Source organism: Pseudophryne corroboree, chromosome 1 (genome assembly GCF_028390025.1).
Source record: "Pseudophryne corroboree isolate aPseCor3 chromosome 1, aPseCor3.hap2, whole genome shotgun sequence".
NCBI classification, from domain to species: Eukaryota; Metazoa; Chordata; class Amphibia; order Anura; family Myobatrachidae; genus Pseudophryne; species Pseudophryne corroboree.
The window spans coordinates 438,140,100-438,159,473 of NC_086444.1; the positions used below are offsets into that span (position 1 = coordinate 438,140,100).

Here is a 19,374-nt window from a genome sequence, read left to right on the forward strand (position 1 = left end):
AATCGGCCCGTGAACCCAAGAGTCTTCTATCCCCTGCAGTCGCACGAAAGCATGCTGCAGCGTCCTTGATATGACCCAACGTAAGGAGTATCCCATCTCTCCCCAGGGTATCTATAACGGATGACCAGGCAACAGACCATTTTTGAATACTACTACTCCCCATGCGCATGTAATGGCAGGTCTAATTGACGTATGTGTGGACACATAACTAGAATATAACATAGCTTCCTACATACAATCCGCTGGCTTTGTGACAGGGCCCCGTGCAGAACAGGGGGTGACTCCCACTTTAGTCTATCCGCGGGTGGAAAAGAATAAACAATCTGAATCCTCTTGAGGATTTGAAACCAGCTTGTCAGGGCTGACCCAGACTTTCTCAAAGAGCGTTCAGCACATGAGAATGAAGAATGTTACTTCAGCTTTATTATATATATATATATATATATATATATATATATATATATATATATATATATATATATATATATATATATATATATATATATATATATATATATACACACACACACACATATATATATACACATATATATATATACACACACACACATATATATACACATATATATATATATATACACACACACACATATATATATATATATACATACACACACACACACACATATATATATATACACACACATACACACACATATATATATATATACATACACACACACATATATATATATATATATATGTGTGTGTGTGTGTGTGTGTGTGTGTGTGTGTGTGTGTGTGTGTGTGTGTGTATATATATATATATATATATCAATCACACACACATACATACATACATACATACATACATACAAATATATACATATATGCACACATAGATCCCTTTGTTCGGAACAGCAGGGTCCACAGTGACGTTAATACGTCCTTATTATGCACTAATCATGTACCAAATGCTTTTTTATTTTTTTGGATCTCATCAGGAAACATTATGGTCGACATCGGAATTAGCATCTGTGTCGGTATCAGGGAGTAGTAACTGGGCAAAATAACATGTCTGCGACCCCGAGGGGTCTGAGGGAGACATAGCTATGAACAAAACATCCTCCATAGATATTTCTACGTCTATGTCACAGATTTATGCAACCTTAATATATACACATACATACATACATACATAGCCCTCTCTGATATGCATCACATGAACATGCAATTTTTTACCCAGTCAGATATTGGTGGTGCCGACAGGGCTCACCCACACAGGTCTGTGTCCCTAATATAGTTTTCTCTTGGGAAAAACATTCATCCACCTACATGTTGACACACATGTACCAAGTACCATGAGGATTCGGCGGTGCCGACAGGGTCACTCCCACAGCCATTTGTGGGAAGCACTCCGCCTCAGACATGCCGACACACTTGTACCAAACATGCCAGAGAGACACAGATAGAGTTTGCCAGCTCATAACCCAGCGCTTAATCAACAGTTCTGAACACTATAGAATGCCCCAAACCTGCAGCGTTTTTATATTAAACATATACTGCACCAATTTTACTGTGCACCCCCCCATCCCCCCCCCCCCCCCCCATTTTGCACCCTGATAGTTTCAGCAGTGTGAGGAAGGACCAGCGTCTCTGCCAGAGAAAATGGCGCTGGCTGTATGAGCTGTGAGGGCTAAGCCCCCCGCCGTATTGGCGCGCTTCAGTCACGCTATTTTTGTTAAAAATCTTTATACTGGCGGGGGTTAGGACAGTGCCCTGGCACCTATTTCCCCTGTTGCCAGTCTTATATTGAGGTATATATGCTGCCCAGGGCGCGCCCGGGTCCTTAACAGAGAAACGATGCATGCGGCACTCGGAATTCACTGAACAGCACAAGCAGGTAAGTAATAACTACTATCTGATGAAGAGGTGAATAAACTTCGAAACATTACTTACCTATAATATATTTTTTACACATTCGTTTATAGTCTTATTTATATTAGACAGACACCAGAGGTCGATATATATATATATATATATATATATATATATACCAAAATAAGTGAAGTGGCACTCACTATATAATCAATGTCATCTGCTGGGGTGTCCAATTCCAGGGAAAAACTTGTATCCACAAGGTCCAATAATACATCCAATTGTAAAGAAGGCACTCACCAGACTAGTATTGAAAATGCAAAAGACGTTTATCAAATTTCACATCAGCGACTTATTCATGGTTGGTCAAAACCATGAATAAGTCGCTGATGTGAAATTTGATAAACGTCTTTTGCATTTTCAATACTAGTCTGGTGAGTGCCTTCTTTACAATTGGATATATATATATATATATATATATATATATATATAATTAATACTACCACAAAACTGGTACCATGTACAATATGGGTAATACTGGGCGCAAATTTTGCCTAGTGTTATCATGCCTGCTTTTAATCCAGGCTACACAAGGTTATCTTGGTGTCTTGGCCAATGGTGTACCGAACATATCGGGTACCAGGAGTGGGACCTTCATTTGGCACCACTAGCTAATAGGAGCATGAAAGACGGACTTTGAGCGTGCGCCTTCAAAGGTGGTGTGGCTATCGAGGAAAAGATGTGGACTCTCATCACACCCAGTTTCCATCACTCAGGGGGGGTGTCCAGCTCTCCCCAAGCAGGCTGTCCTGCCCCTAGGCTCATGGCATCTATTAAGTGTTTACTCGCTGAATTCAGCATTACTACTGGCGGCTTAACTACAGGGGCATTACTACTGGCGGCTTAACTACAGGGGCATTACTACTTGGGGGCTAAACTACAGGGGGGCCAAACTACTGGGGGCATAACTACAGGGGCCAAACTACTGGGGGATAACTACAGGGGCCAAACTACTGGGGGCTAAACTACAAGGGGGACATAACTACAGGGGCAAACTACAGGGGGACATTACTACTGGTGGCTAAACTACAAGCAGGCAAACTACTTGGGGCATTACCACTGGGAGGCTAAACTAAAGGGGGCGGGGGTAAACTACTGGGGTCATAACTGCAGGGGCATTACCACTGGGGGCATAACTACTAGGGCGCTAAATGACTGGGGGCATTACTACAGGCAACATTATTACTGTGGGCAATACGGGCATTGCATAAGGGGCACCACTACTATGGGGTCTATATAAGGGGCACTACCAGTACAGTGGACATTGCATAATGTGCGCTACAACTGTCGGCATTGTATAAGAAGCGCCACCTCACATGCACCAAAGCCGCACACAAATGTACTTGCCCCTTCCATGGTGCCCACCCTATCATTTTCTTCTGGATCCGCACCTGGTTGTGTGTATAAACCACACATGACCACTAATGAATTAACTCTGTATAGAACTTTGTTTTATCTGTATGTTTAAGTTTTAGGTACCTGTTCCTCAGTTTTAAGGTCTCCAAAATCCTTCAAAAACTCTGCTTCAGAGGCAAACTGAGTAGGCTCCAAGAAATGTAAGAGACTGAACAGCTCCTCCACAGTATTCTGTAATGGTGTCCCAGTCAAAAGGACCTTGTGCTCCTGAAATATCGAAATGTTTTACATTTAGTCTACATTTGTCATATTAATGTGTGCATTCACTGAATAGACCATTATTTAGACCCACTTCAAAACTTAATAGCATTACACTTACCAGGTCCATATGTTTTAAGCTGTCCAGAAGCTTGCAGTTCCTATTCTTCAGACGATGAGCCTCATCAATAATGACACAGCGCCATTCAATTTCACGTAGCTCAGGGCAGTCAGAAAGCACCATTTCAAATGTTGTGATCAAAGCATCAAACTTGTACGCCCCAGGAATCAGGTGACCCTGGAGATAATAAAAAAGGAACATCAAATCAAACAAAGAGCATTATTACATAGATTCTAGGTCTACAGTAAAGAGAAAAGTAACAGACACTTTTTTCAGGAAGTCAGTGTCACTAATTGTATGTACAAATGGAGTACGAAAAAAAAAAAAAAGATGCAAACACAGAAAGATTTGACTAACAGTTTTAAAGCAGGTTGTCACTTGATGGGGTGCACAACTGACCTTCGAGTCCTTGCAGTACATCTCATACTGCTGAATCATTTGTCGGCTAGCCAGGCTGCCGTGGTATACAATGGTGTTCATTTGTGTCCAGCTTGCAAATTCCCTCTCCCAGTTGGTAATAGTGGAGAGTGGGGCAATCACTAGGAAAGGACCCTGAACTCCCACATTGTACACTTCCTGCAGAAATGAGATGGACTGGATTGTCTTGCCCAGGCCCATCTCATCTGCCAGAATACAGTTTTGTCTGCAAGAAAAAAAAATAAACTAGGATTAGGTCCCTTTCACTGGTGTGGATGGACTAAGTAAATGACAAATCTCTATTACAGGAGTGATAACATAATTAACTATAGAAGGAATTACAAAAAATTTGATTTTTACACTGAACATTAAATCAGTTTCTCTAAATGACATTGGGTCACTGGAGACAATGGGGTAGTAATAAAACAAAAACAAAACAAAACACCACAACCCAGACACAGCAAGGCTCTCTTCTCCAATTGCCTCCCCCTTCCCTTTATACACAGATTAACTCTCCATAGCTCAGTCAATTCATGTTTGTATTGCTTTGGTAACTAACCTTAAGACCCTGGTTACTATAGGGGGCACAAAGGGCATCTGTAAATGTAATACACACTGGACACCATGGAGAAATAATTGAACAGATGGAAGAGACAAGATTATTTTGGAAATAGACTGTTAGAGTGGTGAAAGCCGGAAAGTGAATGTAGGAAAACTGTATTTTCTACTTATAGTTACAGATGTCGCCATGCTCATCCATCCTGCGGCACGGCCGCACAGGCACGTGCCACTCAGAGGTGAGACTTGGTACACCACCCATGTATTCCTAACGTACTTAAGATGCACAAGCGAGTCCTAGTCACAAGCACACTTGCTGTGCCTGGATTGGCAATTTGAATATGGCAAACTGCAGGCTAGTTGAGCATGGCTACATCTGTATATACTATATAGGTCTTCCATATAAGATGGTATATCTTAGCTTAAGACTGCTTCCTAGCTTTCATCATAGCTTGTACTATAGAATATGAAAAACCTTCACACCCAAGGATGGCTGCATCAGTAGCCACACTATTAAAGACAAATCGCAGCAAGAAAGGAAGACTTCCAAAAATTCAGCCGAAGCCTGGTTGTTAAAAAACCCTTATGAAAGGCAAGGAAAGGGGACTAGCAAGACAAGACCCCAATCTGCACTTTCAGAGAACCTAGACTGTGACACACCTCCAAAGCATTCTGAAGGAAAGAAAAGGTATTGGGACAGAGGTTACAGACTTATGAAACACTTTTTTTTCACACCACAGAACGTAAAACTTCCATACTCTGTGGAATTTCCGAGCCGAAAACAGGTTTTCTGGCTTGCAATATGGTCTGTTCAACATTGGAAGCAAAACATTTAGGCCCTAAAGATACAGTTTTCAATAGCCACGCCACTAAAGCCATCCAAGGAAAGTACTGGTGCAGAAACGGGTTTTGCTACAACACATCTGGACACAAAGGAAGGCATTAACAAGGTCCAACCACCTGTTTGAGAACACCAGCTACTAGAACCATCGGGGACAATCTGGAGCCACCAGGATCACAGGAATTCCCTGTGTGCGGAACAGCCTGGCAATATTGGCAACAAGGGAAACACACACTCCACACTGAATGACTATGAAACAGTCATGGCATCCATTGCAAATGGCCCTGAACCATGCACAAAACTGCTAAACCTTGCAATTTTTTGTTAGAGGCCATGAGGTTCACCTCTGGCAAACCACAGATCTCAACCAAGTAGCAGAAGACTTCTACGGGAAGAGACCACTTTCTCAGCAGGACTGCGTTTCCAGTAAGAAAATCCACCTCTCAATTGGCCACCCCCAGTATGAACACAGCTGAGAATTTTGGCACACATGCCTCTCGCCCAAGACCATACCAGTCACCTTTTCTGACCTGGCAATTTGCGTGTCCCCCTGATGCTTGAAATACTTTACCGCCAGGGCAATGTCTGACTGAATCCGGTCAAAGTGTCCCACAACAACCGACTGAGCCCTGGACAGTGTAAAGTAGATGTCCAGAGCTCTAAAATTTTCTTGGGAAGGGCAAACCCCTGTACAGACCAAAGGCCCTGCAGAAGGCAGTCATGCACGATCACAATGACCCAGAGACCTGTCCTTGATAGAACCAACCACCAATTCAGGGACTTACGTGTACAGTGAGAGGCTAAGCAGCTGAAACACCAGGTGATCGTTGGACCCTAACCAACTATTCAGAAATTCTCACAAAAAAATCAAAGGAGTGGAACCTAACGTACTGGATGGTCTCGAAACTAGACCGCATCATCCCCTATAATAGCATATAAATATGACCAACAGACCCCTTTTGACCAAAACCTGTATGGAACAGACCTAGTCTGACGAACGTAACACCATTTGAAGACAGGGGTAGAAGATAAAGCCCAGAAACTGCAAATGTTGACCGGGAATCAGATGGGACTTTTTGAAGTTCAGGATCCAACCATGCTCCTGCAACTCCAGAACCCTGCAGTCGGGATGACTTTTCAGCAAAGGCACAGAGGAGGGTTTGTTTAAGTAGGGCACAATCGTTATACTTTCCTTCCACAAAACAAATACCATCACTGGTATGAGTTTCATAAAAACTCACGGGGCCAAGACCAGAATGAAACACCCAAAACAGAACATGGTCCCCCTACTGTGGCAAACGTTGCCCCTCCCAGAAGATAAAGTGCAGGTGTTCGTCCTTGAGGTCAATGGAGGGCAATATTTTGCTGGCCTCTTTGGTGGTTATCATATATGGATTCCATTTGGAACCAATTTACCTACAGATAGGCATGATGGCACTTAAGTTGAGAATGAGTCGAAATGACCTGTCCAGCTTCTGGACCAGAAAAACAACATTTCAGTAAAATCCCCTCGTCCGCTGATATGCTGGAACAATCACGCTGCCTGACAGTAGGAAAAGTAACAGCTAGATCCAGTGTTACCATTCTCACGTTGTAAAGAAAGGTACAGAAAAACTGCCTGGGTGGGGGACCCCTGAGGTTAATGACCGTTGAATGATCCCTAACACCCAGCGGTCCATGGAGGACTTCACCCACTTTAGACCCAGACAGGTAGGTAGTAGGTTTCACAGGTATCTTATGACTTGAGCGCCAACCTGGCCAGGCTGATCGACCTTCCTGCGCTGAATATCAGCCATGAAAAGGACTCTCTCAAGAAACTTGACGGCCAGCCCGCATCAAAAGGATGAAAAGAACAGAACCGAGGGCTCTTGAAAGTACTCTTATCTCCTGTGGCTAAAGCATTTATGCCAACTCTGGCCCAAAAAGAACACGACAATCAAAATGGAAGTGCCTCATGTGAATGCTTGAACTCAGAGTCCGCCACCCAGGAGCGCTACCATAGTGCCCGCTGTTGCCAAGACAGTGGAAACCATCTGAACCATCAACCGGCAACGTTTCACAAAAGTATTCCGCAGCTAGAACAGAGTTTTTCTGCTATATCCAGCAGATTCTCCTTAGAAGAATCCAATTGAAGTCCAGCAAGCAGCTCCTAGCCAACAGTTCCTGAAAAGAAGCAAACCCTAAGACCATAAGGGTGGTGGTCTTGGCGAACTGTGCCAATGTAGCGACCACCCTAGGAGACTTATCCCATTATTGTGTGTGGTCCTCCAGCACTGGATAAAGACATGTAAATTTCCATGGAGCAGTGAACTTATTATCCTGCGCTTGCCAAGCCTCCTCAGTTAAATCAGAGAGCTCCTAAGAGGATGAACAGTTAACATTCAAAAGTTTAACGTATGCTTAAAAGGCCACCTAATCACGGGCTGGAGAATCCACATTGATGCAGTCCAATGACTAAATGGACTGTTCTAATCAGATACTCAATCCCTAAACCGGGAAGGGATACAAAGGGGCTTATTTATGATGCTTTATGTTTTAAGACCTGAGGATTCTGATGTTTATGCTCAATATTTAAAAAGGGTAATGATTTTACTAGCCATGTCTAGCTAGTATAAATATTGGCATTTTATATATGGGGCATAAACACAACCCGACACTTCATAAATACAGTTGTGCTCATAAGTTTACATACGCTAGCAGAATTTGTGATTTACTGGCCATTTGTCAGAGAATATGAATGATAACTCACAAACTTTTCTTTCACTCATGGTTAGTGGTTGGGTGAAGCCATTTATTGTCAAACAACTGTGTTTACTCTTTTTAAATCATAATGACAACAGAAACTACCCAAATGACCCTGATCAAAAGTTTAGATACCCCAGTTCTTAAAACCGTGTATAGCCCCCTTTAACATCAATGACAGCTTGAAGTCTTTTGTGGTAGTTGTGGATGAGGCTCTTTATTTTCTCAGATGGTAAAGCTGCCCGTTCTTGGTAAAATTCCACCAGTTCCTGTAAATTCTTGGGCTGTCTTGCTTGAACTGCACGTTTGAGATCTCCCCAGAGTGGAGACTGAGATGGCCACTCCAGAACCTTCACTTTATTCTGCTGTAGCCAATGACAGGTCAACTTGGCCTTGTGTTTTGGATCATTGTCATGTTGGAACGTCCAAATACGTCCCATGCGCAGCTTCTGGGCTGATGACTGCAAATTTTCCTCCAGTATTTTCTGATAACATGCTGCATTCATCTTGCCAAGTTTCCAGTGCCTCTGTAGCTCACACATCCCCAAAACATTAGCGATCCGCCTCCGTGTCTCACATTTGGAATGGTGTACCTTTCATCATAGGCCTTGTTGACTCCTCTCCAAATGTAACATTTATGGTTGTGGCCAAAAAGTTAAATTTTGTTCTCATCACTCCAAATTAGTTTGTTCCAGAAGTTTTGAGGCTTGTCTCTGTGCTGTTTGGAGTATTGTACGCAGGATGCTTTGTGGCATTTGCGTAGTAATGGCTTTCTTCTGGCGACTCGACCATGCAGACCATTTTTCTTCAAATGCCTCCTTATTGTGCATCTTGAAACAACCACACCACTTTTTTCAGAGAGTCCTGTATTTCAGTTGACGTTATTTGTGGATTTTTCTTTGCATCGCAAACAAATTTTCCTGACACTTATGGCTGAAATTTTTGTTGGTCTACCTGACCGTGATTTGGTTTCCACATAATCCCTCATTTTCCACTTCTTAATTAGAGTTTGAACACTGCTGATAGGCATTCTCAATTGCTTGGATATCTTTTTATATCCCTTTCCTGTTTTATACAGTTCAATTACCTTTTCCTGCAGATCCTTTGACAATGCTTTTGCTTTCCCCATGACTCAGATCCAGACACGTCAGTGCAGCACTGGATTAAAGTGCCTCAACAATTGAACCCAAGCAGGTTCCCCGACAGTAGCCAGCAGATTACCAAACACCACAACAAGAGGTGCTCTAAAGGCGTGACAGCGCCGGCTAGCTGCAAGCCTAGGCGGTCCATGGGGCAGGGAACCAGATGTGAGCCGGGGCAGGGAACAGTCATTAAACCCCCCCACACACACACACACACACACACACACACACACACACACACACTCGTGCAATGCTTTGGTAAAACCGTACAAATGCTGCTGCCGGTTCTCTGGATGTGTGCAGCAGCAGCACATATCTCCTAAGTAAAAAATAGGATTTTGGTACTTACCAGGTAAATCCTTTTCTTTGAATCCATAGGGGACACTGGAGTACTCTTGGGATATGGACGGCTTTAGCAAAACAAGGCACTGAATATTTAAATTTAGTAACTCTCCTCCCCTCCATATTCCCAGAGTACCTCAGTGTTTTTTACTGAGCCGAACAGGAGCGACAGAGAGGAGGACAATGGAGAATTACATATAACATAACGGACAACAATAAAGTTGACACATAACGTTACTGACAACTAAACAGTTGAACCATAACCGATAGAGCTTGAAAATTTGAACCAGTCGGTGAGAATGTGTTACCATAAGATCCACTGAACTTACCACAAACCAAGTAAAACAGCTCTGGGTGGGCGTCCAGTGCCCCCTATGGATTCAAAGAAAAGGATTTACCTGGTAAGTACCAAAATCCTATTTTCTTTTTCATCCACTAGGGGTCACTGGAGTACTCTTGGGACGTACCAAAGCTTCCCCAGTGGGCGGGAGAGCTGTTTGGCACCTGTAACACTAGGCGGCCAAAGCTAGATGCGGATGCCGCAAACGTAACAAACTTATAAAAGCACACAAAACGTGTGTACTGATGACCATGTAGCCGCACAGCAAAGCTGCGTCGTAGAAGCCCCACGACCTACTGCCCATGAAGTTCCCATAGAACGTGTGGAATGAGCTGTTACAGATGTAGGCGGCTGTAACCTAGCATGAAGGTAAGTCAGTTTAATTTATCTGGATAAGGTCTGCTTAGAAGCTGGCCAACCCATCTTGGCAGCATCATAGAGAACAAACAACGTATCCGTCTTACGAACTGTAGACGTTCGGGATACCAGAATCTTCTGTTAACACAGGAACTACTATTGGTTGATTGATGTAAAAAGATGACACTACCTTTGGCAAGAAAGTGGGATTCGTCCGAAGTTCCGCTCTGTCATCATGAAACACCAAATACGGTGGCTTGCATGACAAGGCACCCAAATCTGAAACACGCCTTGCCGAAGCTAGGGCTAGGAGAAAAACTGTTTTCCAAGTGAGAAACACATCAACTTGTTGTAATGGTTCAAAAAATATAAAGACTGTAAAAAATCGAAAACCAGATTCAAGTCCCATGGCGCTGTAGGTGGAATGAATGGAGGCTGTACTCTGAGGACACCATGCAGAAAGGTGTGTACAGACGGCAATAGAGCCAATCTTATTTGAAAGTAAATTGACAAAGCAGATACCTGCACCTTTAGTGTAGATAAACGCAGTCCTCCATCTAACCCCGTCTGTAGAAATAACAAAAGACGGGATAACTTGAAAGATGACGTCGGAAACTTCCGAGCCTCCCACCAACCTATTCAGGCACGCCAAATTCTGTAATAATGAGCTGCCGTAACTGGCTTCCTAGCACGTAACATGGTTGGTATAACCGATTCTGGAATGCCCTCTCTTCTTAAGAGGGCGATCTCAACAGCCACCCCGTCAAATGGAGCCGCGCTATATCGGGGTAAAGGAACGGACCCTGTTGTAACAGGTCCGGACGTAGCGGAAGCGGCCAAGGATCGTCTGCGAGTAGTCCGCGGAGATCCGAGAACCAAGCTCTCCGAGGCCAATGAGGCGCCACTAGTATGACTGTGGCGGACTCTCTTTTGGTCCGTTTTAGCAACAGAGGGAGCAGCGAACACAGTGGAAACAGATACACGAGGCTGTACGGCCACGCGATTGTGAGAGCATCCACCGCCACTGCCTTTGGATCTCGCGTTCTGGACACATACTGGGCGTTTGGTGATTGTGGCGAGATGCCATCAGGTCCACCTGTGGGTAACCCCACCTCTGGACCAACATGTGAAACACTTCTGGATTTAAATGCCCATACCCCTGGATGAAAATCCCGACGGCTGAGATAATCCGCCTCCCAGTTGTCCACTCCCGGAATGAACACTGCCGACAATATCACCTGGTGATGCTTGGCCCAATTGAGGATTCGAGCTACTTCCCGCATGGCCATGCGGCTTCTCGTTCCTCCTTGTTTGTTGATGTACGCGACCGCCGTCGCGTTGTCCCACTGCACCTGGACAGTCTGAGACCGGAGCATGTGCACTGCTTGTCATAGCGCATTGTAAATTGCCCGGAGTTCAAGGACATTTATAGACAGTAATCTTTCGTGATCCGCCCAGAGACCCTGGAGCTGACAATTTTGAACTACAGCTCCCCAACCTCTGAGACTCGCGTCCGTCGTTAGAATGATCCAATTCCAGGCGCCGAACCGTTTCCCTGTGGTTAGATTGTGTACTTTGAGCCACCAGAGTAGAGATACTCTGGCCCGTGGAGACAACCTACCTTTCTGGTGAATCTGCAGATGCGAGCCCGACCACTGTGCAAGCACATCCAGTTGAAAAGGACGTGAGTGAAATCTTCCGAACTGAAGGGCTTCGAAAGCTGCCACCATTGTGCCTAACAGGCGAATGCACAAATGGACCGAGACTGTGCGTGGCTTGAGCACTAATTGTACCAGATGACAAATAATCTGTACTTTCTGTTGTGGTAGGTAAATTCTTTGCTCTACCGTATCGAGAATCATACCTAGGAATTGAAGTCGTTGAGACGGAATTAGATGTTATTTATTGAAGTTGACAATCCAACCGTGCTGAACTAGTACATTGCACATCAGCAACGCATTGTGGAGGAGCATCTGTTGAGACGGAGCTTTGATGAGCAGATCGTCCAAGTACGGAACTATTATCACTCCCAGGGATCTGAGATGGGCTATCATCACAGACATTACTTTGGTGAATACCCGAGGCGTTGACGAGAGGCCAAACGGTAGAGCCTGAAACTGGCAATGGTTCTGCCGTATCGCAAAACGCAAAAACCTCTGATGAGGTGGCCAAATCGGAATGTGTAAGTACGCATCCTTGAGATCCAGCGCAATCATGAATTCCTGCGGCTCTAAACCTGCAATTACTGACCGCAGAGATTCCATCTTGAATCTGTAGTAAGATGGTATATCTTAGCTTAAGACTGCTTCCTAGCTTTCATCATAGCTTGTACTATAGAATATGAAAAACCTTCACACCCAAGGATGGCTGCATCAGTAGCCACACTATTAAAGACAAATCGCAGCAAGAAAGGAAGACTTCCAAAAATTCAGCCGAAGCCTGGTTGTTAAAAAACCCTTATGAAAGGCAAGGAAAGGGGACTAGCAAGACAAGACCCCAATCTGCACTTTCAGAGAACCTAGACTGTGACACACCTCCAAAGCATTCTGAAGGAAAGAAAAGGTATTGGGACAGAGGTTACAGACTTATGAAACACTTTTTTTTCACACCACAGAACGTAAAACTTCCATACTCTGTGGAATTTCCGAGCCGAAAACAGGTTTTCTGGCTTGCAATATGGTCTGTTCAACATTGGAAGCAAAACATTTAGGCCCTAAAGATACAGTTTTCAATAGCCACGCCACTAAAGCCATCCAAGGAAAGTACTGGTGCAGAAACGGGTTTTGCTACAACACATCTGGACACAAAGGAAGGCATTAACAAGGTCCAACCACCTGTTTGAGAACACCAGCTACTAGAACCATCGGGGACAATCTGGAGCCACCAGGATCACAGGAATTCCCTGTGTGCGGAACAGCCTGGCAATATTGGCAACAAGGGAAACACACACTCCACACTGAATGACTATGAAACAGTCATGGCATCCATTGCAAATGGCCCTGAACCATGCACAAAACTGCTAAACCTTGCAATTTTTTGTTAGAGGCCATGAGGTTCACCTCTGGCAAACCACAGATCTCAACCAAGTAGCAGAAGACTTCTACGGGAAGAGACCACTTTCTCAGCAGGACTGCGTTTCCAGTAAGAAAATCCACCTCTCAATTGGCCACCCCCAGTATGAACACAGCTGAGAATTTTGGCACACATGCCTCTCGCCCAAGACCATACCAGTCACCTTTTCTGACCTGGCAATTTGCGTGTCCCCCTGATGCTTGAAATACTTTACCGCCAGGGCAATGTCTGACTGAATCCGGTCAAAGTGTCCCACAACAACCGACTGAGCCCTGGACAGTGTAAAGTAGATGTCCAGAGCTCTAAAATTTTCTTGGGAAGGGCAAACCCCTGTACAGACCAAAGGCCCTGCAGAAGGCAGTCATGCACGATCACAATGACCCAGAGACCTGTCCTTGATAGAACCAACCACCAATTCAGGGACTTACGTGTACAGTGAGAGGCTAAGCAGCTGAAACACCAGGTGATCGTTGGACCCTAACCAACTATTCAGAAATTCTCACAAAAAAATCAAAGGAGTGGAACCTAACGTACTGGATGGTCTCGAAACTAGACCGCATCATCCCCTATAATAGCATATAAATATGACCAACAGACCCCTTTTGACCAAAACCTGTATGGAACAGACCTAGTCTGACGAACGTAACACCATTTGAAGACAGGGGTAGAAGATAAAGCCCAGAAACTGCAAATGTTGACCGGGAATCAGATGGGACTTTTTGAAGTTCAGGATCCAACCATGCTCCTGCAACTCCAGAACCCTGCAGTCGGGATGACTTTTCAGCAAAGGCACAGAGGAGGGTTTGTTTAAGTAGGGCACAATCGTTATACTTTCCTTCCACAAAACAAATACCATCACTGGTATGAGTTTCATAAAAACTCACGGGGCCAAGACCAGAATGAAACACCCAAAACAGAACATGGTCCCCCTACTGTGGCAAACGTTGCCCCTCCCAGAAGATAAAGTGCAGGTGTTCGTCCTTGAGGTCAATGGAGGGCAATATTTTGCTGGCCTCTTTGGTGGTTATCATATATGGATTCCATTTGGAACCAATTTACCTACAGATAGGCATGATGGCACTTAAGTTGAGAATGAGTCGAAATGACCTGTCCAGCTTCTGGACCAGAAAAACAACATTTCAGTAAAATCCCCTCGTCCGCTGATATGCTGGAACAATCACGCTGCCTGACAGTAGGAAAAGTAACAGCTAGATCCAGTGTTACCATTCTCACGTTGTAAAGAAAGGTACAGAAAAACTGCCTGGGTGGGGGACCCCTGAGGTTAATGACCGTTGAATGATCCCTAACACCCAGCGGTCCATGGAGGACTTCACCCACTTTAGACCCAGACAGGTAGGTAGTAGGTTTCACAGGTATCTTATGACTTGAGCGCCAACCTGGCCAGGCTGATCGACCTTCCTGCGCTGAATATCAGCCATGAAAAGGACTCTCTCAAGAAACTTGACGGCCAGCCCGCATCAAAAGGATGAAAAGAACAGAACCGAGGGCTCTTGAAAGTACTCTTATCTCCTGTGGCTAAAGCATTTATGCCAACTCTGGCCCAAAAAGAACACGACAATCAAAATGGAAGTGCCTCATGTGAATGCTTGAACTCAGAGTCCGCCACCCAGGAGCGCTACCATAGTGCCCGCTGTTGCCAAGACAGTGGAAACCATCTGAACCATCAACCGGCAACGTTTCACAAAAGTATTCCGCAGCTAGAACAGAGTTTTTCTGCTATATCCAGCAGATTCTCCTTAGAAGAATCCAATTGAAGTCCAGCAAGCAGCTCCTAGCCAACAGTTCCTGAAAAGAAGCAAACCCTAAGACCATAAGGGTGGTGGTCTTGGCGAACTGTGCCAATGTAGCGACCACCCTAGGAGACTTATCCCATTATTGTGTGTGGTCCTCCAGCACTGGATAAAGACATGTAAATTTCCATGGAGCAGTGAACTTATTATCCTGCGCTTGCCAAGCCTCCTCAGTTAAATCAGAGAGCTCCTAAGAGGATGAACAGTTAACATTCAAAAGTTTAACGTATGCTTAAAAGGCCACCTAATCACGGGCTGGAGAATCCACATTGATGCAGTCCAATGACTAAATGGACTGTTCTAATCAGATACTCAATCCCTAAACCGGGAAGGGATACAAAGGGGCTTATTTATGATGCTTTATGTTTTAAGACCTGAGGATTCTGATGTTTATGCTCAATATTTAAAAAGGGTAATGATTTTACTAGCCATGTCTAGCTAGTATAAATATTGGCATTTTATATATGGGGCATAAACACAACCCGACACTTCATAAATACAGTTGTGCTCATAAGTTTACATACGCTAGCAGAATTTGTGATTTACTGGCCATTTGTCAGAGAATATGAATGATAACTCACAAACTTTTCTTTCACTCATGGTTAGTGGTTGGGTGAAGCCATTTATTGTCAAACAACTGTGTTTACTCTTTTTAAATCATAATGACAACAGAAACTACCCAAATGACCCTGATCAAAAGTTTAGATACCCCAGTTCTTAAAACCGTGTATAGCCCCCTTTAACATCAATGACAGCTTGAAGTCTTTTGTGGTAGTTGTGGATGAGGCTCTTTATTTTCTCAGATGGTAAAGCTGCCCGTTCTTGGTAAAATTCCACCAGTTCCTGTAAATTCTTGGGCTGTCTTGCTTGAACTGCACGTTTGAGATCTCCCCAGAGTGGAGACTGAGATGGCCACTCCAGAACCTTCACTTTATTCTGCTGTAGCCAATGACAGGTCAACTTGGCCTTGTGTTTTGGATCATTGTCATGTTGGAACGTCCAAATACGTCCCATGCGCAGCTTCTGGGCTGATGACTGCAAATTTTCCTCCAGTATTTTCTGATAACATGCTGCATTCATCTTGCCAAGTTTCCAGTGCCTCTGTAGCTCACACATCCCCAAAACATTAGCGATCCGCCTCCGTGTCTCACATTTGGAATGGTGTACCTTTCATCATAGGCCTTGTTGACTCCTCTCCAAATGTAACATTTATGGTTGTGGCCAAAAAGTTAAATTTTGTTCTCATCACTCCAAATTAGTTTGTTCCAGAAGTTTTGAGGCTTGTCTCTGTGCTGTTTGGAGTATTGTACGCAGGATGCTTTGTGGCATTTGCGTAGTAATGGCTTTCTTCTGGCGACTCGACCATGCAGACCATTTTTCTTCAAATGCCTCCTTATTGTGCATCTTGAAACAACCACACCACTTTTTTCAGAGAGTCCTGTATTTCAGTTGACGTTATTTGTGGATTTTTCTTTGCATCGCAAACAAATTTTCCTGACACTTATGGCTGAAATTTTTGTTGGTCTACCTGACCGTGATTTGGTTTCCACATAATCCCTCATTTTCCACTTCTTAATTAGAGTTTGAACACTGCTGATAGGCATTCTCAATTGCTTGGATATCTTTTTATATCCCTTTCCTGTTTTATACAGTTCAATTACCTTTTCCTGCAGATCCTTTGACAATGCTTTTGCTTTCCCCATGACTCAGATCCAGACACGTCAGTGCAGCACTGGATTAAAGTGCCTCAACAATTGAACCCAAGCAGGTTCCCCGACAGTAGCCAGCAGATTACCAAACACCACAACAAGAGGTGCTCTAAAGGCGTGACAGCGCCGGCTAGCTGCAAGCCTAGGCGGTCCATGGGGCAGGGAACCAGATGTGAGCCGGGGCAGGGAACAGTCATTAAACCCCCCCACACACACACACACACACACACACACACACACACACACACACTCGTGCAATGCTTTGGTAAAACCGTACAAATGCTGCTGCCGGTTCTCTGGATGTGTGCAGCAGCAGCACATATCTCCTAAGTAAAAAATAGGATTTTGGTACTTACCAGGTAAATCCTTTTCTTTGAATCCATAGGGGACACTGGAGTACTCTTGGGATATGGACGGCTTTAGCAAAACAAGGCACTGAATATTTAAATTTAGTAACTCTCCTCCCCTCCATATTCCCAGAGTACCTCAGTGTTTTTTACTGAGCCGAACAGGAGCGACAGAGAGGAGGACAATGGAGAATTACATATAACATAACGGACAACAATAAAGTTGACACATAACGTTACTGACAACTAAACAGTTGAACCATAACCGATAGAGCTTGAAAATTTGAACCAGTCGGTGAGAATGTGTTACCATAAGATCCACTGAACTTACCACAAACCAAGTAAAACAGCTCTGGGTGGGCGTCCAGTGCCCCCTATGGATTCAAAGAAAAGGATTTACCTGGTAAGTACCAAAATCCTATTTTCTTTTTCATCCACTAGGGGTCACTGGAGTACTCTTGGGACGTACCAAAGCTTCCCCAGTGGGCGGGAGAGCTGTTTGGCACCTGTAACACTAGGCGGCCAAAGCTAGATGCGGATGCCGCAAACGTAACAAACTTATAAAAGCACACAAAACGTGTGTACTGATGACCATGTAGCCGCACAGCAAAGCTGCGTCGTAGAAGCCCCACGACCTACTGCCCATGAAGTTCCCATAGAACGTGTGGAATGAGCTGTTACAGATGTAGGCGGCTGTAACCTAGCATGAAGGTAAGTCAGTTTAATTTATCTGGATAAGGTCTGCTTAGAAGCTGGCCAACCCATCTTGGCAGCATCATAGAGAACAAACAACGTATCCGTCTTACGAACTGTAGACGTTCGGGATACCAGAATCTTCTGTTAACACAGGAACTACTATTGGTTGATTGATGTAAAAAGATGACACTACCTTTGGCAAGAAAGTGGGATTCGTCCGAAGTTCCGCTCTGTCATCATGAAACACCAAATACGGTGGCTTGCATGACAAGGCACCCAAATCTGAAACACGCCTTGCCGAAGCTAGGGCTAGGAGAAAAACTGTTTTCCAAGTGAGAAACACATCAACTTGTTGTAATGGTTCAAAAAATATAAAGACTGTAAAAAATCGAAAACCAGATTCAAGTCCCATGGCGCTGTAGGTGGAATGAATGGAGGCTGTACTCTGAGGACACCATGCAGAAAGGTGTGTACAGACGGCAATAGAGCCAATCTTATTTGAAAGTAAATTGACAAAGCAGATACCTGCACCTTTAGTGTAGATAAACGCAGTCCTCCATCTAACCCCGTCTGTAGAAATAACAAAAGACGGGATAACTTGAAAGATGACGTCGGAAACTTCCGAGCCTCCCACCAACCTATTCAGGCACGCCAAATTCTGTAATAATGAGCTGCCGTAACTGGCTTCCTAGCACGTAACATGGTTGGTATAACCGATTCTGGAATGCCCTCTCTTCTTAAGAGGGCGATCTCAACAGCCACCCCGTCAAATGGAGCCGCGCTATATCGGGGTAAAGGAACGGACCCTGTTGTAACAGGTCCGGACGTAGCGGAAGCGGCCAAGGATCGTCTGCGAGTAGTCCGCGGAGATCCGAGAACCAAGCTCTCCGAGGCCAATGAGGCGCCACTAGTATGACTGTGGCGGACTCTCTTTTGGTCCGTTTTAGCAACAGAGGGAGCAGCGAACACAGTGGAAACAGATACACGAGGCTGTACGGCCACGCGATTGTGAGAGCATCCACCGCCACTGCCTTTGGATCTCGCGTTCTGGACACATACTGGGCGTTTGGTGATTGTGGCGAGATGCCATCAGGTCCACCTGTGGGTAACCCCACCTCTGGACCAACATGTGAAACACTTCTGGATTTAAATGCCCATACCCCTGGATGAAAATCCCGACGGCTGAGATAATCCGCCTCCCAGTTGTCCACTCCCGGAATGAACACTGCCGACAATATCACCTGGTGATGCTTGGCCCAATTGAGGATTCGAGCTACTTCCCGCATGGCCATGCGGCTTCTCGTTCCTCCTTGTTTGTTGATGTACGCGACCGCCGTCGCGTTGTCCCACTGCACCTGGACAGTCT

At 44.6% G+C, this 19,374-nt stretch overlaps 1 protein-coding gene across 5 annotated transcripts in view; it reads right to left on the bottom strand.

Moving 5' to 3' along the window:
* CHD8 (chromodomain helicase DNA binding protein 8) overlaps positions 1-19,374 on the bottom strand; it is a 371,271-nt gene that overhangs the window by 171,103 nt on the left and 180,794 nt on the right. For all 5 annotated transcript variants that reach the window (XM_063913512.1, XM_063913515.1, XM_063913511.1 and 2 more), the window contains exons 13-15: positions 4,034-4,277; positions 3,635-3,811; positions 3,379-3,522 (exon numbers count right to left, since the gene is read on the bottom strand). In XM_063913512.1, the coding sequence (XP_063769582.1) occupies positions 3,379-3,522; positions 3,635-3,811; positions 4,034-4,277 (565 nt within the window). The remainder of the gene's footprint in view (positions 1-3,378; positions 3,523-3,634; positions 3,812-4,033; positions 4,278-19,374) is intronic.